Below are 22,327 nucleotides of genomic sequence, written 5' to 3' on the forward strand. Positions count from 1 at the left end.
AGTATTTCAGATATAGCATAGCAAATTATATTATTTGTACTATATTGTAAGGTGAACATATCTGTCCGGCAGGTATAATATAAACACATGTCATTTATCAATAATTCAACACAACTTGAGGTCCTCTGATGTTCAGTACTTCAGTACTTTGATTATGTATGGTGTCGTTTCTTTTTGTTGTCACTTTTAAGTGTTCCTGTTGTTTTTTGTCGTTTCTTTTTGTTGTACTTTTAAGTGTTCCTGTTGTTCTTTTGTTTCCCTCGGTTTTAGTTTATTACCTGGATTTGTTTTCTCTATTTCGATCTATCGATTTTGAAAACCTATATACTGCTTCTTTCATTATCTTAAACGATACATAGCTGTTTTTCTTCGACTTCAGTATATGCATGCAAAGTATCTTTTAAGATTGGTACATTTGTTTGAATCTTGCACATAAAGTAGGCCAAGTGTAAGTAACAGAAATACGGTCACCTGACCCCAATTTTGCATGATGTTGATGTAACCATGTACAGTTTACAACAAAAAATGAATAGAAAGTTATTTACTGAACATTGAAGATTCGAAAAATCGTTAAAATTTCTACGAAAAAAAAAACATGACTAACGTGAATTGTGTGACATGGGGAAGGGATATTGATTAGTCACTGAAGCACATTACCTGTTTACGGTTTGTCACAAATTTTGTTTTTTTAATTTTTTTAACAGTTTTTTTGCTTCTTTGTTTCGTTCTTTTGGTCATGATTCCTTTTTTTTTTTTTTTTTTTTTTATCATTTTCTTGATTTTGTAAACAAATAAAGCAGGAGTGCGAATGATATTGCTATGTCATATCAAACAAAAGTAAAATGTTCACCATAATCTAGCAGTACAGTTATAGGAGGAAAATATAGAATTGACAAATAAAGGGTACTGGTTTACCCCTAGTTGTTACTACAGAGCATTGCAATGTATCAAAATGCGCAACACACTTGGTCTATTATTTTCGGTTTCGGGTCATACAACTCCTTACTTTATACGTTTTCATAAATTCCTGGTTGTTAATATTTTGGTTAAGCGTTCCTTATTAAATTTAATCCAGAAGAATGCTTCCTCTTTTATTTATTTTGACGTTTAACTGTTTGTAATGTCCCTTTGGTTTTCTCGATTCTCTTTTAAGGTATAACCTCGGTATCAAGGATTTTTTTTTACCATTTGTAAAAAAATAATTCAAAACTTTAATAATCTAACACAATCTTTATTTGGCAAGTTAAAAGGCAGTTAAACAATATGAAATAAAGTCTTTCTGCAATATTTATTTAATTAACAATCAATAAATAAAAACAAACATATATACTGTAAATGAATGCAGTCAAATAAATATAATGTACTAGAGTATTAAAAAGCATGAATTCTACGTTCCGTTTATTTTGAGGTTAAGCCATGGTGATGAAAAAAGTACTTATAGTATAGTATAATGATTGAGTATCATTCTTGCATTCATATCAATAATATAAACGTACATTGCTTATTGTCTCAAATAAATACTGAAATTGATTCCAATAATCTCTTGAATGTTCTGAATGGATTTAAACTGAACTCGAGAGATGAGCAATTCGCAAGTTAAAACTTTATTTTGTGGGCGGGTTTAGATACTCAGAATGGTGTTAAAACAAAAGTCATAATAACATGTAACTAATGTTTGAAATGAAAAACAATATTTTGTCAACATGCTTTGTTGCAATATCAATATTAACTTGTAATCTTATTATAAAAAATATAAAACTGTTCGTGTTTTTTCTTTTCCTTTCTTTTCTCAGGCTGATTAGTTTCTGATATGTTCTAATTTTTTCGTTATTTATGATTGAATTATCTCCGTTCGTCTGTTAACTACAGAAATGGTTTTTCATATTTCATTTTAGTGATTGACATTTTCGAAAAATAGTAAGTTTGCCCGAAATGAAAGGTGCAGTTTTGCTTTACAATGCGTGAATTTCAGTGGACGGAGCATAGTCACGAATTAAAAAAAACCTTGAATAATAAATTCACCAAAATTAATTCGTTTGAACAGTTCAAAGTTGCTTATAACTATAGTTCACAATGAAGCAAATCCTAACACTATAGTATATTAATCAATCTATCACACATCTTATACACGAATTACAATATTATGTAAATATAACACAGTTCTATCTTTCTGGAATGTTGAACTCAGGTTTATATAAATATACCTTCGTCTTTTTATTCAACTAGTAACTGATTATTAACTACAAGTCACATGTATATACAAATGTAAAATGTATGTACTTTATCAACTTGAATAAAAAATTATCATCCAAAATACACAGATATGTGGTTATCTAATATAAAATACATCTAGTACATATACACTTATCAACAAAACTGTTAAACATACATTTACACCTATGGCTTTGACTATGCAATGGAATTTTCTCCGAGGTACAATAATATTTGAATTCCTTTACAGTACCCTTTTGTGTTAGTTTGGAGACACTCACACCAAATTTATCTTTGATTCAGTACATCACTATTATGGCTTCATTGACTTAGATATTGTTTAGTTTATATCTGACGGATAAATTTGATCAAAAGCTGGAATTATAAAATATTGATTCACTGGTGGCTAAATATTCAAAGATTTAAACGGGCTACTCAAATGGTGATAGTACATAATGCTGACGCAAAGCTAACCTGTCCTGCTTTAAATTTTAAAATCAGCGTTCTTGGCGGAGAAGTAGCAAATGACTAATAATTTGAAGTTTTTGAATTGACCTAACCGGGGAAAGAACCCACGAAAATAGGGGGATAGAACCCACGACGTCACGCTTTTATAATGCGAGCACTACCACGAGACCTTACAAGTGGCGTGGGAGTATAAAATGAGACTTTCAAAATTATTCTATATGACAAATGAAGAAATCAATAACAAATAATAGACTTCCGTAAGAAGTAAGAATCGGTCAAGCTGAGTAGAAAAAAGAAAACTATTCCTAATAAAAGTGGTATTACATTAATCACAACCATTTCAAACATATCACATATAAATAAAGTTTGCCTAAATCTATAATAATTATATACACAATATACTTGTACACAGATTAAACATGGAATAATTATTACTTTTATACATTTTATTACTTCAAAAATAAAACAATGGAAACAAAGATATAATGAATGGTAAACATGTCCTTAAAGTATATTTTCTCACCTGACAAAAACAATATAAGATTCGAATTTTGGATTTGAATAATCTCAAGTTTTAACAGGTAATACAGAAAACATAGTTTTTACACTTTGAGATAGACGGTTGCCTAATTTCCAAGAAAACGTGACAATAATTTACAATATACATTAAAGTCATATGAAACGAGTAACTGGTGGAAAATAATGTTTATCCAATTCTTAAACCAATGCATGTATAGTAGTTTATTTCAATGACAGATTTATACTTATTGGCATCATCGGATTTATACGAGAAAGGCCAAGCCAAGTTCACTGCATACAGAAAACATATCGGCGAATTGTTAACTGGAAGCAAACAATTTAAAAAAAAAAGGAAATTTCTTCTGAATTTGACAAATTATAGAATTGTCTTGAGAAAAAAGTATATAATACATAAATTTTATAGTAAAAACTAGATATTAAGTTATAAAAAAATATATGCATTATTTGTTTTTAATTTGTTTGAAGTTTCATATGACTTTAAATCTTCACTCAAAGGCACCAACATGTGTAGAATATATCATTATTTCAAAATATTTCTATGTAACTGGTGTTTTTAACAATTTCTATTCTGTTAACTGGTTACATATCAAGTCGTATATACATAAATGATCCTGGAAATCCTCATATGCAATGCCAGTTGTCTAATAAATAAATATATTTACATATGTCTAGACTACTATTTACAATATTTTACAAGTAACAATAAGCTGCTTTTTGAAGAAACAAGTAATTCAAAACATAATAACAACAACAAATTTCCGATTAAATGGAATGCATCGTTCTTTACATTTTATTTTGTCATTGCAATTTTATTAAATGTATATTCAAAATACTCGCTTCTATTTCACTATTCCCTGAACAATTTCAGAACTCATTACTGGAACTTTGACCGTTGCATGATTGAAGAATTCATGAAAATTCTAACCGATCTACGTCACGTCATTTTTCTATAATTAGTGTAAAACGTATTACACTACAACCAAAATTAATATTCTAATATATTTGACTGAAATTTATTAAGTAAAGATAAAAGTACTATTTGTTGCCAAAAACTCATCAATTTTACTCTTAGTCGGAATACAAACTGTCCTTTTATAACCACTCCCCCTTTCGACAATTGCTCCCTCTGTAGGCCGTTTCGGATCTTTTGGGACGATTCGCACAGAATCAGGAGACCTCATGGATGGATCCTCGTCAAAGTAATTGTAAGGAATAAGAAAAAATGAAAGCTGCGACCCTGCAGCCAAGGTGTTTGGTATGTTCTCTTTGTGTGGTATGTGTTGAGTGCCTAGTGTTATCCAAGCAACAAGATCCTGAAATAAAAAAAAGAAAATTAAATTAAACAACCTATGCTTTTGTAATTGCATAATGGATGTACAAACTTCATCGTTTAAATCATCAATGTTAATTTAAAAAGCAAAATAACAAAAATACCGAACTCCTAGGAAGATCCAAAACCGAAAGTCCGTAATCAAACGGCAAAATCAAAAGCTCTAATAGATCAAACAAATGAATACCAAATGTCAAATTCCTGACTTTGTACAGGCATTTTCTTATGTAGAAAATGTCGGAGTGCAACCTTCGCGATATACACCAAAAGCAGACATATGGTATTTATACGGTTGATTTTTTTTGAACAAATAAAATAATTGATAATTAAACGAGTAATACTTTTAAATTAATTTAAATTTCAAATGTTCTAAGTAAAACAAATAAGTGTAAAAGATCAATGTAATTTTCAAATTCAATTTGTGGCCTCCATAGCCGAAAGGTCTGAGTAGTCGAACTACTGTATCACTAGCATGACAACACTGATAATGTGAATTTGAATCTAGCACGCGACAGATGCGCTCGACTTCATTCTTAATTGACTAGGATTGTTCGTTTTCCCACCACCGGTCGGTTGTAATTCTCTCCTACTTACTTCGCCAATAATATCTGCCCGCCAAGAAATAATAAAATAGGACTGGAAGCGGCGTTAAAAACTAATCGATCAGTATTATTCAATTTTTAAATACAAAAATATATTTACTTAAATTAAAGAGCGAAATCTGTACAATCGCATATTGTGTGATTGCTATTACAATTAGGATTTAGGTATAAAATCTATAGCACTCCTACAAAACATTTGTTTTAGTGCATGTTTATGTTAATAATTTTTCATATCGTTGTATTTTCAAAATTTATCATATTAACGTTGTTCTTAGTTTGATGCAGATTGCATGCTTGGTAAAGGTCATTGGATACTTTGAATTAATAGATATATAATTAAATTTGATGGACCGTATATGCATTTATAACTGGTTTCTCTTTCTCTCGTGTTTGTTAGTTTCAAGCTAGCCACAGAATATAAGCTAAACAGTATCTATTAATAATAAGAAAACAAAATACCTCGTCAATGATATCTTCGTTATCCTGCGAATAGTTTTTGAAGTTGACCACTGGATCATTAGCATCCCACATTGCAAATATTGAACTGCTAGCGTCCTCTTCATCTTTCCTCTTCGTAACTGTCACTTGGTGTCTAGACCATGAAATAGATTTGGCAAACCCGTAATCTTCCGGTAGTTGCATTTTTGAAATTCCGCTGAATTTAATTCTATATGATCTCGATAGGCCTTCTGCTGTTGATTCGTTATGATTGGAAATCAAGAGATATTTAGGGGTTTCGAAGTTATACGTGTACTGAGCATCTTGTTCATTGTATCTTGTGTGTTTTTCGTATTTTGATTGGTGATGTTCTCTACTGTTCCATGGATCTTGCTTAAACTCTGGTTTAATATCTAATGTTTCAAATCTATTAGCTGTCCCTTTAACGTCTAAATCTACTTTGAAATTAAATAGGTGATTATGCAAACCAGCTTGTATGTGTTTTTGGAGATGACCCCCGTAATGTTCTTCTTCTGTAAAGTAGAAAGATGAACTTAGGTATCCAGTCAATGAAACTTTGGTTTCAACAATTCCATTTTGATGGAAAATGTAGTCAATCACATAATCGTAGTTGATTACCGACATTATTGTGCGGATAACCAGCACCGAGTCTAAAAGACCAGCATAGAATGCTCCGGATCTACCATAGGCACGATGTCTTCGTAGAGGCGAGTTGTTGTTATGTTCAAAAATACATACAGAATTTTCGTATGTTCTTTTACCATTTTCATTTGATGAGTATAGATGCACGTCAAAAAATTTGGCATTATCAGGGCAGTCAGTTCCAGGAAGTAAGCCGCGATGGCGTGTTCCAAAAAGTCCGGCGCCATCTGCATAATGAAGCATTCTTGCCGACGGTGTATAACCAGAATATATTACAATAACTTCTTGTAGACTCATTTCGTAAACAACCATTTCATTATCAAAGGAAATGTCAAATAATTGAAAACCATTCGTAGGTGACATTCTATGTCGAATTTTCCAGCCCATGTAGGATACAGTATTTCCCGCAGTGGAAAAACGTCGACCGTCGGGTTCAATCTGAATAGGAGCTCTTCTCTTTAAAGGTGACAATGGGGGTTGCCTTGTATTCAAACTACTATACAAGTTTGTTGTCTCCTTTGGAAATTCCAGTCGTGTTTTGTTTATATTTCCGCACTTGTATTCATCGAGGAAATTTTCTAAAGATGGAAACAATTTATTCGCATACCAAATTTGTTCAATGGACCAGTCTGATGACTGGCTGCTTGTCATATCAACTAAGAACTGGAAATCAACGGGATGCAAAGTAAAAAATTCTACATCATATGCAAACCAAAACCAGGCTTTTCTTTTCCCCTCTTGTAGATATCCACTGGAAATAGGTGTCATGGAGAATCTTAAACATTGGTTTCCGCAATTTGTTGTAGTAGCATTATAACTTTCCAATAGAACATGTCTGGCATCCTTCCCTATTCGAGCTATCACGTGTTTATAAATACCCATGAATTCATAAGTTGAAAATGGTCTATAAATGTGTGGAATTCTTGTATGTCTTGACGAAACATTAGCAATACGGCCATATGAAATATTTGGTAAGTCACCAACAACGTACTCCTCAATCATTGGTGGACTTATATCTCCCCTGAAGATATAAACTTTAGCTCTACGGTTAGGCTTACTGCCGTTATTTTGCAGATACTCCATGACTTCCTTTTTTGGCGGAGACAGTAGTTCTATTGTATGTATAAAACTACTTTCAATTTTTGTTTCATTTGGCAATGTTAAGCGTAAGCTTTCAATTGAATATAAATATTTAAGTACTAAATCAATCTCCTCGAATGTTAGTTGAGAGAAGACATCATCTTTGTTGTCTAAATTTCTAATTTCTATATCTGCAATAATACTGGATGAATCTGATGATGATCTTTGTGAACCTTTCAGTACTATTACTAGTAGACTAATATTCATAAGCAGGAAAATTAATGACGAAACAGCAAATATTAATGATATCCATTTCCATTTCCCATCACTGTCAATCAAACTTTTCATAGTATGGACTGTCTTCTGTAAAACAAAATGAACCTTATATTATTATCATACTTACATATACTCTGTCTCTGTTTAAATGTATTTGCTGTTCATGAATAAAGCACATCAAATGTAAGAATTATATGCTTACACCAAAGAACTAAGCTACAAATGCTATGGAGATATGTTCTCTAAATGGAAAAAAGTAAAATCACAAAAATTTTGAACTCACAGGAAAATCTAACCGGAAAGTCCATAATCTCATGGCAAAATCAAACGACAAAACACATTAAAAACGAATGGACGAGAACTGTCATATTCCTGCCTTGGTACAGACATTTTCAATTGTAGAAAATGGTGGATTAAACCTGGTTTTATAGCGCTTCACCTCTCACTTTGTTGACAGTCTCATCAAATTCCGTTATATTTACAATGATGCGTGAACTAAACAGACATAATAAATAAAATAGTCAAAATATGGGTACAGCAGTCATCATCGTGTAACAATTTTAAAAGGAACAAGTTTCATGATCCTATCTAAAGTGTTTCATATTGAATATATTTGGAAAAAAAGAGAAGATATCGATTTGCACACTGAACTTTCTGCTACAAGCACAAGGAACAACACCCTTCGTCAGCACCTTGATACAGAATATACATTTCTTGGTTGATACAATATTCTAGTGAATCTGTTTCTTATGCTTTCTTGACAGGGGGTTACTGCTTACAAGAAAGCTGCAAAAGCAAGGAGCAAGAAGATGATAACCAACAATGGAACAAAAAGGACAATAACACGATTAAAAAAATGACGAATAAATAAACAGCAGTCTACAATTCAGTTCACAGAAACCTGAAGACTGAGTAACATGAATCCTATGAAAACAACAGTATTAGTGCAGGGGCTAAGGAAGAATCAACAGTTATATGTCTACAATTGATCATGACACCCGTTCTTAATGGCAAGGTTGAAATCCATCCAGTCATGCATGTTAAAGTTTTTTTTTCTCCTTTTTATCTAAAGATTATAATTTCTTTCATTTATCTATAATTTGAAGAAAAATACCATTTATGTGAATACAGTATTATACTTCAGTCCCATTCAAGCTTTTGGTATAGACATGACATTTTTCCTTTAAATATGTAATGGAATTTACTCTTAGAAACATCTTGGCTAAATGTTGATTCAAAAGAAGTACTGCAGACGCAATACATTTGTATACTTGGCATACATTTGACAATAAGATACAAGCAATCAATTTTTTGCTGAAGTTGATATTAGGTACCAATAAACTTCCCTTTCAAGAGGACTTGAACCGATAAAATGTGTATTGGGCTTCAGAAGGTTTTGCACTATTACTATACCAATAGCTAGGTAGTTTTACTCAATAGCAGTTTTTGTATAACTCTACAAACTGAACAAATGGTAAAACAGTGTAGCCTAAAATAATGCCTACCATTCAAGTCCAGTTATTTCATGTCCTCCTTATGAAATTGAAATAAAATGTTCACCTACTATAATATGGACATGGAAACTTCTATCCTAATAACAGTGTAAACATGATTAGTTCTAAACAGTGTTTGGTTGGTCAATAATGTATTGTTTTGTTTTCCAGGAAGTTATTGTTTAATTGCAATTTGGATACTTTTTTCTGCAGCATTTTTATTTGCTAACATTAAGGGGAAATAATTAGCACTATGCACACGAAACATTTTGTTCGGTCAACTATCCACTTAGTAGAGCTATTGACATTTTGTAAGTGTTTTAAACATTATTTCCATGTTTATTCAACTCGTTTTATAAATTTCCTAAGAACACTGATATATATTTTATAGATGGGTGAAATAAATAATAATTTACGAGGGTATCATCAGCCCAGTATTCCACTTCTGTAATGATATGAAATGGTCAAAATTAAAAATTAACTGTTTGCAAAAATTCGAATTTGAAAATACTACTGATTTTTTATTTACCCCAGGAAAATATAAGCTCAGCTGCAATTGGCAAACCTTAAAGAAGTTTGGTTCCTCAATGCTTTTCAGCTTTTTACTGTATTTGTAATTTAACCCTTTTTATTCTTTTTATTCGAGCGTCAGGGATGAGGTTGTTTTTTTTTTTTTTGTTTTTTTTTTTAAAGACAACAGGTGTCCTGCATACAAATCCAATAAGCTTTGTATTTTTGATTAGTATTTGTATATACAATGAATTTATTTACAGAACATAATTTCACTTTAATCCCAGCAGAGCAGTAATTATTTTAGAAAAGTCCAAATCAAAATTAAACATTATTTTCCTTTAAAAAACAAATCAATAAATAGTAAGCCCACTAATAGTTATCAAGGATTATAATTTAGTCCGTCAGACGCTCGTATCAAAATATTTATAAAGCCAAACAAGTACAAAGTTAAAAAGCATTGAGGATCCAAAATTCCAAAAGGTTGTGACAAATACTGCTAAGGAAATCTATTCCTGGGATAAGAAAATCCTACCATGTTAAGAACTGATTATGTATAAAATGTACTGAGAACAGGAGTTCCTATATCCAAGTCGAACCTTTTCGTTCCACACCTTCATTTCTGAGTAGGTGATCATTCTATTTCAACATGACAAAGACATTAAATAAACTGGACTTAGATGTTATTAATAAGTATTTTTATCTTTTTTTAAATTTCATTTCATTCCATTCATTTCATTAACAACCTTTCATTGAAGCAATAAGCTAAACTGTTTTACCAGCTGCTCAGTCTGTAGTAGTAAATACAAACTGCAATTGGGTACAACGTTTAAAGCTACTGATGTGGTGATAGTGCATAGCCTTCGGAATAAGCACTGTCAAATAAATATATCACTTAAAATCATTTAACAAATAATATTTCGTCCAACTAACAGTTTCGATTAAAACAAAATAAGAATATCAAGTTATCTTTTGGCAGCTTGAATAAAAGCCAAATGTTTAATCTATGTTATTCTTAAGTGTCTTACATATCTATTTCATTAAAAATATTACTTGTTGTAGTTTCCCAATTTGAGTTAATTCTATTTTGACTTTATTTATTAATCCACCATTTTTTCAACTCAGGTTTTATGGAGAAAGAAGAGGGTAACTTATATTACCAGTAAGATAATAACTATTCAATGTCTGGTTTAAGGATTTCAAAATTTCATGCTGGGCACTGTCCTGGCTACAGTCAATGGATTGGTCTTTATAATTTGCTGCATCTAAATATTGAAACTGTCATTTTAAACTAAAATTCGAAAAAATGCATATTTCTGTTTTATTTTTCTGAAATATCGCATATTCTATTACAGATAATAGGTCAATATTAATTTTAGTCAAAATTCAACATGTTCAAGTTGATTCCAAAATCCACAAAAAGCAGTGATATTGTCCAGTTAGTCTACTAGTATTTTATAATTTGTCATAACTGTTGTTATATAATAAGGTGCATCAAATATTCTTTTATAATCGCTTTATACTATAATCCTCTCACGTTTTGATAACTTTTTTCATCACGTCTTCGCACGTACGCTGTTCGATTGCTTGACGAAAAACGAAAAGTATCCCGATTATGTCACTGCAAACAGAAAAGATGTCGGTAAATTAGAGTACGGAAAGACAATAACTCAATAGCAGTATTTATGGATAAATGAAATACATACAGACAATTTCAAGCATTGTCGTGCCAATATTAATGCTGTATGAATATAATATTTAAAGGTGTAATGATTATTATGCTAATCAAAGGAAGTGTTATAGACATTAAGTTTTAAAAGTTCCTTGTTAATGCCCCTGAACAAAAACAATTAAAATTGTCAATGTTATACGCTCGGTTCAAGGTTAAAATTGCATATGTTTTGCAATTGAATAAGAAACACATCCATGTAATAAGATATATGTAGAAATGGATATGGATATCTATTGGTAAATTTTGATTAAAGCAAGCAATTTGCAAGTTGTTTTACCAATTTGAATGTTTAATTGTCATACTAATAATAACAAATATCACACAGTCTTAAAAATGCGTCGATGAGAATGAGGTCCATTGATAAACGTGCGGACTTGAACCTCTAGATGTCACATTACTTCATTCATGTAAGCTAGCTACAATTACAAGTAAATGTTTATTTTAAAGATTTGAAATATTCATTTCAATAAGTATGCATTTCGGTTCGTAATATTTTTATTTAGCGTTACCACACATACAACGGTAACTATCTGCAACTCTTAATACGATTTATGGAATTATTCTCCTTGAAAGGAGACAATACTTGAAAAGAATCATATTTTTTTAAAACTGTATTCATGCTTTGAGACAAAATGAGGGGGTGGAAAGTTAATTCAGTCCTCATGAAATAAAAATAAAAGCAAAACAAAACAAAAGAATAAGCTGTTTAGATGTCTGTCTAGAAGCATATCTTTCAGTGCCTTTTTTTCAGTCTGTAGTAGTAAATACAAACTGCAATTGGGTACAACGTTTAAAGCTACTGATGTGGTGATAGTGCATAGCCTTCGGAATAAGCACTGTCAAATAAATATATCACTTAAAATCATTTAACAAATAATATTTCGTCCAACTAACAGTTTCGATTAAAACAAAATAAGAATATCAAGTTATCTTTTGGCAGCTTGAATAAAAGCCAAATGTTTAATCTATGTTATTCTTAAGTGTCTTACATATCTATTTCATTAAAAATATTACTTGTTGTAGTTTCCCAATTTGAGTTAATTCTATTTTGACTTTATTTATTAATCCACCATTTTTTCAACTCAGGTTTTATGGAGAAAGAAGAGGGTAACTTATATTACCAGTAAGATAATAACTATTCAATGTCTGGTTTAAGGATTTCAAAATTTCATGCTGGGCACTGTCCTGGCTACAGTCAATGGATTGGTCTTTATAATTTGCTGCATCTAAATATTGAAACTGTCATTTTAAACTAAAATTCGAAAAAATGCATATTTCTGTTTTATTTTTCTGAAATATCGCATATTCTATTACAGATAATAGGTCAATATTAATTTTAGTCAAAATTCAACATGTTCAAGTTGATTCCAAAATCCACAAAAAGCAGTGATATTGTCCAGTTAGTCTACTAGTATTTTATAATTTGTCATAACTGTTGTTATATAATAAGGTGCATCAAATATTCTTTTATAATCGCTTTATACTATAATCCTCTCACGTTTTGATAACTTTTTTCATCACGTCTTCGCACGTACGCTGTTCGATTGCTTGACGAAAAACGAAAAGTATCCCGATTATGTCACTGCAAACAGAAAAGATGTCGGTAAATTAGAGTACGGAAAGACAATAACTCAATAGCAGTATTTATGGATAAATGAAATACATACAGACAATTTCAAGCATTGTCGTGCCAATATTAATGCTGTATGAATATAATATTTAAAGGTGTAATGATTATTATGCTAATCAAAGGAAGTGTTATAGACATTAAGTTTTAAAAGTTCCTTGTTAATGCCCCTGAACAAAAACAATTAAAATTGTCAATGTTATACGCTCGGTTCAAGGTTAAAATTGCATATGTTTTGCAATTGAATAAGAAACACATCCATGTAATAAGATATATGTAGAAATGGATATGGATATCTATTGGTAAATTTTGATTAAAGCAAGCAATTTGCAAGTTGTTTTACCAATTTGAATGTTTAATTGTCATACTAATAATAACAAATATCACACAGTCTTAAAAATGCGTCGATGAGAATGAGGTCCATTGATAAACGTGCGGACTTGAACCTCTAGATGTCACATTACTTCATTCATGTAAGCTAGCTACAATTACAAGTAAATGTTTATTTTAAAGATTTGAAATATTCATTTCAATAAGTATGCATTTCGGTTCGTAATATTTTTATTTAGCGTTACCACACATACAACGGTAACTATCTGCAACTCTTAATACGATTTATGGAATTATTCTCCTTGAAAGGAGACAATACTTGAAAAGAATCATATTTTTTTAAAACTGTATTCATGCTTTGAGACAAAATGAGGGGGTGGAAAGTTAATTCAGTCCTCATGAAATAAAAATAAAAGCAAAACAAAACAAAAGAATAAGCTGTTTAGATGTCTGTCTAGAAGCATATCTTTCAGTGCCTTTTTTTTTCTTTTTTTGCATAGGTGTAGTTTTGTCTATAGTCATTATTTTGTAGACTATGCAGGTGTATACGGTCATGATACGTCATGTTTTCCTTTGTCTGACAGTTATTTATATTTCTCAATGATTCTGTCGTTGTCTCTGCATGCAAAGATTTCATTCATATTTGAAAAAAATTATAACATTGAAGTCTTATTTTTTCATAAATTAAAATTTGATAGCCTTGTTTTTGTTTTGGTACATGTATCAGCTATCAAATACTGTGTGCAAAATAAGACAGACAATAACGTTTACTATGTTTTCATGTGTTCTATTGTTTGTCTGTTTGTCTTTTTCATTTTTAGCCAGGCGTTGTCAGTTTATTTTCGATTTATGAGTTTGACTGTCCTTCTCGTATCTTTCATCCCTCTTTTACTATTGTATTGGTTTATCAATCACACTTCGTATAAGCTTGATGTTCATAAGGATCTAGTTTTTCTGTTTGGTGGTAAGGTATGAATCAAAGTTTTTAATTGTGAGCTGGAACTTTGGTCTTTTAATTATAAGAGGTACTGAAATGGAAGATGCAAACTAAATAGTCCCGCTTCTATTGTGGAAAATCTCGAAAATACACAACCACTTCTAAATTATCAAGTGTTGAACATGTTGAAATGGATTTCAATTTTAATACTTTTTATCATGATATGAAATATTTTCTTTAAAACATAGAATTCCATTCATCATAATGTTTATTTTTGTGTCGATGGACAGACAAAGATAAATACATCTCTGATAGGTGTATTTAGGACAGTCAGCCGATAGGATTCAATTAATGTTCTATTTGTGTTTTCTTTTATCAGATTTTACATTTATATCAATTTTAAACTTGTAAACATCAAAAAGTGATTGAGTATTTCCACAGTCTGGAAAAAATAGAGCAAAGATTGAAATTCCTGATAGTTGTTTAAACTTTTTGTGAATGAATATGTAAAAGTGGCATAGAACCAACAATATTTTCTCTGTAAGGTTCTTTCTGAGGTTCTTTAGTCTTTTATTCTAAAAAAATTTAATTGATGTTTAAACTATCATTTTATTGTCTGTTTAAATTCCTAGACACAAAAGTGTTTCCTTCCTCGTCACCGAAACGCGATTATTAAAATAATTCTCCGGTTTAAAAAAAAAAAAAAAATTGCTAGTTCAGCAGATCTTGGAATATTTTTTAGTTCTGAAAGGTTGTTGAATTTGGAACCAATTATCTGTAAGTCTTTGTAGTTATTTATTAAAAGAAAAGGGATAATAGAAAGCACTAAAATACTTATAAGTACCAGAGACCACGACTTTTCCGGTAAGAAAGACGTACTTACAACAATAAACTAGTTGCCTACGTTTACGTCACTTGATCTTTGATGGAGACTTGTCTCATTGGCAAACATACCACACCGTAACACGTAATGGATCAGGTAGTCTACAAAATTTGGTGAGGTTAATCCAGTTTTACGTGCGCACTAACCTCCGTATTTGCCTCTTTTCATCATAGGTCGTAAATAAAGGCAACAGTAGTGTAGAGAAAAAGGTACTATTATATTTTCTCATCATTATGTTGGCCTTTTGTGTACCCAAGGCAGGTGAAGGAAGTCAAGTTAGGAGCGTTGTGATTGGGTGTAACGGTACAATATATTTTGTTATTTATCTATGAATAACTGCCGTGTGTATATTTACAATATAAATAAAACCTATTGAAATATTTTCTAGAGAATTATTCGAAAAGGCTTCCTTAATTTCATAAATTTGATGTAAAATGACGGTGTGCATGGATAATATAAACAAGCTCCGTTGGAAATTGGTCATGATACCTTTTGGCATCAATTTTAAAAATAGAAACACCACAGATAAAATTGAGAATGGAATTAATGGAGATAACTGTTTTATCCAGTTTTTCATTATAAAAAGTGGTAAATTTAAAAAATGTTAGTATTGTCGCCTATGGCAGAATAAATAGTACCGTTTTCCCTTTACCGCTGTACGAAATTCAAATCCGTGTTGCAAACTAAAACTGAGGAAAACACGCCAAATATAAGAGTAGAACAACGACACAACAGCAACACTTAAATTCAAAATACACAGAAACAGCACAAAATTTGGATAACAGAACAAAGTCAGCGCTACTATCTAACAGCTTTTGGTCGCATACCGCCGACAAAGAACAAAAAATACAGCAAATGAAATAAACTGTTTGACTTTTTTATGCACCATTTTCGCTTTGGATTTATTAGAATTGTTTGTTTTGACAGTAAGAAATCATGTTTCACTGTCAAAGGTTATAACCAATGTATCCCGGTATGTACATGTAGGTCAAATCAAGAACGACCGATATTATATCGAACTTATCGAATTTTTTTAATTCGAGCGTCACTCAAGTAAATTGAAGACGAAACAAGCGTACAAATTCAAAGTCTGGTGTCAAAAGGAGTGTATCAGTCGTCACATGGTCAAAATAGAAAAATTTATAAAATTTAGTGAAATTTGAATATTAAAGAGGCTAAATAATGTTCTTAAAAGATTTTCGAAAATGTAGACTTCCATTCATACAGTCAATGTTACTTCGATTCGAATTTTGTCTTTATGAATATGTCCTTGTTTATTTTCAAGATTAATTACTAGTATATTAAAATTTGCCAAAATCGTACGAAGACAATAAGTTACAATTAAAACCAAGGAGTAAACAAAGACTCATAAAACCAAAAGACATTTACATCAACAGTTACAAATAATAAATAAGAAACAACACGAACTCCACTAAAAAAACTCCACTGAAATCCGGGAATGAAATCAGGTGTCCGGACGGGAAAGCATTTCCTGCACCGTATACGGAAATTGCAGAGTTGGGTAACCTTAAAGCAATTATCATAGGGTTGTTTGTTCAAGAATACGACATATCTTTTTAAACCCAAACAATCTGAATTGCCTAATTGAAAAGTAACCTCGATGTCTTGTCCTTATTTATTGGTTATTTACTTCATGCGTATGTGGTCAAGTTGTGACTTTCGTACATGACATGAAAAAAAAACTACTAGGAACTATAATGGTTTACTTTAAAAAAAAAATTGTGACTTGGATGGGAAGTTGTCTCATTGGCAATCATACCACATCTTCTTATATCTATATACATGTTCTCTCATAATAAGCCTACCTGCAACAATGGTGTTCATTTATTCAGGTTATAAATGGGTTGTAAAAATCATCTCAATCTGACATTGAAAACACAAATCCGATCATAAGATTTCTCGTTTAAACTGTTTCATCTTTGGCATGCAGGGGAATCTTTTATAGAAAGAAAAAAAGAGAGACAAAAGATACCACAGAGAGAATCAAAACGCACAAGAGGAAAAAAGACAAAGAAAAATATTGTCTACAAAATACTACATAACAAGAATGTGTCCTCAGTACACAAATGCCCCACTCGCACTATAATTTTCTATGTTCAGTGGACCGTGAAATTGGGGTAAACCCTCTAATTTGGCATTAAAATTAAAAAGATCATATCATAGGGACCATGTGTACTAAGTTTGAAGTCGATTGGACTTCAACTTCATCAAAAACTACCTTGACCAAAAACTTTAACCTGAAGCGGGACAGACGGACGAACGAACGAACGAACGAACAGACGAACGAACGGACGCACAGACCAGAAAACATAATGCCCCTCTACTATCGTAGGTGGGGCATAAAAAACAAAATTCTGGAGCAACCTGAACAACACCTAAAAACTTGGCATAAACCCATATTCTTATGAGGGACAAAAATGTCCTGCTCCACATACTGCACTCGCTATGTTTCTCATTGTTACTACATATTCGGTATGTCTACGTCATTTGGACTTTGTCTAATAGGTCTTATTCACAATCTCACTACATCTCCATTTGTTTATAAAGTCTTATTCCAGTTTTGTCGAAGACAAGCGGACGGAATGGGGCTTGCTATACGGTATCGTTGAAAGATATATGGTGACTTTAAGTTCGTCCTTTGGTCTCTATTTAATAGTTGTTTCGTTGGCAATCATATTACATCTCCTTATCTTTTATAAGGTTTCAAACAGAAAAAGTCACGAATTTATGGAATTACATATTTTCTATTCACTATAAATGCGATTATTACTCTCTTTATCCTTCTTTATTGTTTTTATTTAATGAAATACAATGTATTAAATGTTATAAAAAACGAATTCACAGTAATTATAATGCTTTTCTGAAAATAAGTTTACTCTCACTTTTTAAATTGTCTCTAAAAAATGGTGTACCTTTTATAAAAATTTCGTTTTATTTTTTTATGTTTATGTTAATTTTATACACACCATTTTTGAATGATCTTTTTTTTTTTATTGTTATTTAAATTGATATTGAATGATGATTTGTTGTAAAATATGTTTTTTAGTATTTTTGTACAGATTGAAAACATTGTCGTACCCAAAAGGAATGAAAATCAAATTATGTGTAATATCTAATTTTGAAATTTAACACTAGTACTGACTACGCATTGTTTAATATATGGGAATGCTATGATGGGGAATTAAAGGGAGGGAAAGGCTAAGCTCATTTCAAACTACTAACAGAATGAATTATTTTAGTTTCAAAGCAATAAAGTTGTTCTATCTGGGCATATTGGGAATCATTCCAAAATGGCGTTTTTACAGATAAACTTGAAGAAATATCTCCATTTTTTTTTATATTCACACCATCTTGGAAAATAAAAACAATCATTATAGATTAATCATGGATACAAAGTGAAATAAGTAACATCATTTTTCAAACCGAAAATATGATTGGTGTCGATCATTCTCTCAATACTACCAACTAAATTCGTTAAAAAAATAAGGGTACACACAAATATAAACACATGTTTATAGTTCATTTGAAATTAACAAAAAATATAAATAAAGGCATAAAAACAGTTTCATCATTTCAAATTTACGAAATAATACTTTAATTATTTCTATCATGAAATCAAATTTTGGAGGAAAAAGTAATTAATTGGTGTTTGACTTACGTCCGTAAGCATATTCAGGATGAAATTATAAACCAGGCAGATAGAATAAAGGAATGAAAAAAATGAAAGGAAGAAATCAGGTTGTTTGTTTCAAAGAAATGAACGGAGTTGTTTGATAATAGACAACTGCTTTGAAACCTTCAACGTACAACATAGTATCTGATAATTTGAAAGGAGTATAATATGTACTTTTCATGGTAAAGTTTGTTTACAATCAGAACTGCTCTACCGAAAAAAATAGTGCAGGAGGTCAAACCTGTTGTTTTGTCTATATATTATGAACCATTTATTTATTAAATTAACCCAGTTATCCACATGCCCACTTCATTAATGTTAGAAATCAAACACGTGCTATAACTAATATGTTACGTAATGTTAAATTCAAATTTTTGTTAGTATTGGAAATGTTCAAAGATTTTGTAATTTTTGTTTGATTTTATTTGATTTTCCTTTATGTTGTTTTTTTTTTTTTTTTTGTATTTGAAATAACATAACAATATATAAACATAATACTATATACATTGAAAATATAATTATAACTAATACAAATAATTATATAAAATACTTAACATAAAGATCTGAAATATATCCAAATAGATGTAAAATGTGAAAGAAAAAAATTGACAATATTTTAAAAGATTTTTTCCTCGAAAAATTGTATTTTTATATAGAAATGAGTAGAAAACAATACATCATAAAAGCGCTCAACAAATTAAGTATATTTCAAGAATTAAATCATACGTCCTTATAGCTGTCATCAAGGGACATAATCTAATTTGTCTTTTCGATGAGAATCTCATATTTTTTACTTACCATTTTCATCTTAGCTGATTCCGTATCTGGTTCAGTCATTTCTTTATCCCTTGTTTTATATCAAATAACAATTATTTGAAATCCGTTGATATAAAGTTTTAACGAATTTATCCTGAATTATCTTAATCATATATCAATACATATCAATCGCGTATGGTCAATACGTAATTTCTCAGTTTTGAATAGTTTTGAATAATTTTGAATATGTTATTTAACAGTTTCGTGTATTTGTATTTATATCTAATGTTTAGCCCACGTGGTATTGTTTTCAATTTTCGTCACTCTGAAAGGGATCGCGATTTCCAAAAGATGTCAAAATACGTCAGAATCGAAAATCAAATCCAAAATGAAAAAATATATCGTGTGATTAAAATGATGATGTGTGATTCATACTATATATCATTAAAAGATTTATAGTTTACTCCAAGACTTTACTACGCACAGTAAAAATTTCGACTTTTTAGGCACATGGCCAACTGACCACCATCATAACACAAGAATATGAATATTCATGATAATACATTAACGTGAAGTAACAGCAATGATTTAACATTTGCCTTTATGATTGATTTATATATGCCAATTCTGGTAGACGTTTGTAAAAGATAATGATAAGATTTATAGAACATTACGGGAATAGTTTCATCCCATTCATACTTGTGGTAAACATGTGAAAGTGAAAAAGGTGTATTCAAATTAATAATAATCGAGATGGCATAATACCGGGTGGGTAATGTTTTTAATTGTGTGTGGTATTGATAATAGTCTCTGTGAAAAAGGTTGAATATGCCAATTTACAGCAAAAAATCGACGCGTAATATGATTTATATAGATTTTTACCAGACAGAATGTTTTAAAATTTCATGCCTTGAAGACGAGCTTTTGATAATTCTGAAAGGGATAAGTGAGCTTGATAGTCTGTTGTTTTTTGCTATTAGTACCAAAGTAGAATGCATGAATGCTGAGGAGTGCTACAGAAAGAACTCTAACAACGGCATTCCTCAGACTTTGATGTTTTACATTCATATATCACAGCCAGCAGTGACATAACCACATGTGTAGGTTCCTTTCAATACTAAGAACATTGAATACCAATAAATCTTATCTTTATTCTTCGTTAATTTACACTGATTCTGACCATTTTTTTTTAAATTTATTTAATACAGCCCATGTCATAGGAATAAAAATAAAAACTCTCATATCAGTAGGTCAACTTTGACTTCTTCGAATAAACCTAATACTGATTTTGTACTTACGATAAGCAACACGGGACGGATGCCCTCTGGATGACACGCACGGAGCAGTATCCTTTCAACCTTCGGGAGTACCAGGTTTTGGTACGGTTCCTGTCTTTAGTTTTTACGCAGTGTTTTGAAGACTTTTAGATTGCTTCGACTTAGAAGTTTTGATTCTCAGTTTTGATAATTACCGTCTCTTTTTAGCCTAAGCATTATTACCTTAATTGTTAAAAACAATATACTTATCAACAGTGTATTTATGAGTTATTATAGAATGAGTACTGATGATACCTTTAGAACTAAAACTCCTGCATTACAGAATACTTACTCTAACAGAGAGTTGGTACTCAATTGTAAAACTTTCAGACAACGTCGCGTGACAGCAAGAGACATTTGACAATTTATCTTTTTATGTATTTAGTGACCAATTCATATTTAACGAAATGTATTATAAAAGCTACTGCAATCTTTCCGTAAACTCAAATGTTTTCAAACTTCAGAAACATTTGCTCCTTTTGAGAAATTCATATTTCGAAAAGATAAGTTACAAATATAACAGTCTAACTATATCAGGTGTTGCAGTATAAAACATTTGAAAGTTTGAAGGTTAAAGATCGATATTCAAAATTTTGTCTTTGTGAGCGAAACGAATACAACGAACATTGGCCATACATCTTTGAGAGTTCTGTAGAATATTTTGATTAAACTTCATCTTTAAAAATTTAAGAGACATATTTGAACATATTTGAAAACCTTCAAACATAGCTGACGAAACTGAAGAGAACGTCATACGTGTGATACATTGCAATGTTATGCATTAATTCGATGAGAAAGGTCATCTAGTTTATTCGTGTAAGTGTTAGATATAATTTACATTTGCTGTAAGTTTGTGTGGGTTTTAAGAAAGTTCGTATATTATCCTCCCCACATAGCATGCTTTGTCAATAATCCCCCATAATAAAGAAGGACCTTTTTGTGTTGATTTCAGATATAATATACGTACAAGGTCTCCTGTATCAACGATCAGATGCTTCTTTTTTAGTTTCATTGTGTTGCAAAACTGTATTCGTATTAATGCACCAAAACATACTTATACAACCGTATAAAACTAGAAAAAGAGACATTAATAGGGTTTTTGCATCGGAAATAAATACATTTATTCCAAAACCATTTGTTGGCATGATACTGTTTTTTTCTCGTATAATTTATGATGATATATGATACTAAACCCTACAATAGGGGTTGTGCTTAATTGTCATGACTTTCACAAAATTGTTCAATCAGTTTAATTGAGATCCGGAGCTTGCATTGTTATTAACAGCTATTAGTCCTTTGTTAATTTATGTTGATCATTGTCATTTTGCTTAGTGTCTTCAATTAGCTATTCTAGTATCAGTCTCAGACTTTTTTTAAACTGACCTTTACTGTAAGTATTGCAGTGTGTTTGTTTATTCCACATTGGCTAGAGGTATTAAGG

At 30.9% G+C, this 22,327-nt stretch overlaps 1 protein-coding gene across 1 annotated transcript; it reads right to left on the minus strand.

Annotated features, from left to right (window-relative positions):
• Positions 1-1,276: 1,276 nt before the first annotated feature.
• Positions 1,277-20,089, minus strand: LOC139519971 (putative amine oxidase [copper-containing]). The gene is made up of 3 exons (XM_071312301.1): positions 19,613-20,089; positions 5,611-7,695; positions 1,277-4,532 (listed from the first exon to the last, which is right to left on the minus strand). Exons 1-3 carry the CDS (start codon positions 19,649-19,651, stop codon positions 4,236-4,238), a joined length of 2,421 nt encoding a protein of 806 aa, XP_071168402.1. The 5' UTR covers positions 19,652-20,089; the 3' UTR covers positions 1,277-4,235.
• Positions 20,090-22,327: the final 2,238 nt, after the last annotated feature.

Source organism: Mytilus edulis, chromosome 4 (assembly GCF_963676685.1).
Source record: "Mytilus edulis chromosome 4, xbMytEdul2.2, whole genome shotgun sequence".
NCBI classification, from domain to species: domain Eukaryota; kingdom Metazoa; phylum Mollusca; class Bivalvia; order Mytilida; family Mytilidae; genus Mytilus; species Mytilus edulis.

Excerpts from the sequence above, each read along its gene's own strand:
- LOC139519971 (XM_071312301.1), bottom strand. The coding sequence starts at position 19,651 with ATGACTGAACCAGATACGGAATCAGCTAAGATGAAAATG. Across the intron at positions 7,696-19,612 it reads AATCAGCTAAGATGAAAATG|AAGACAGTCCATACTATGAA; the intron begins GTAAGTAAAAAA and ends TTTGTTTTACAG. Across the intron at positions 4,533-5,610 it reads ACGAAGATATCATTGACGAG|GATCTTGTTGCTTGGATAAC; the intron begins GTATTTTGTTTT and ends TTTTTATTTCAG.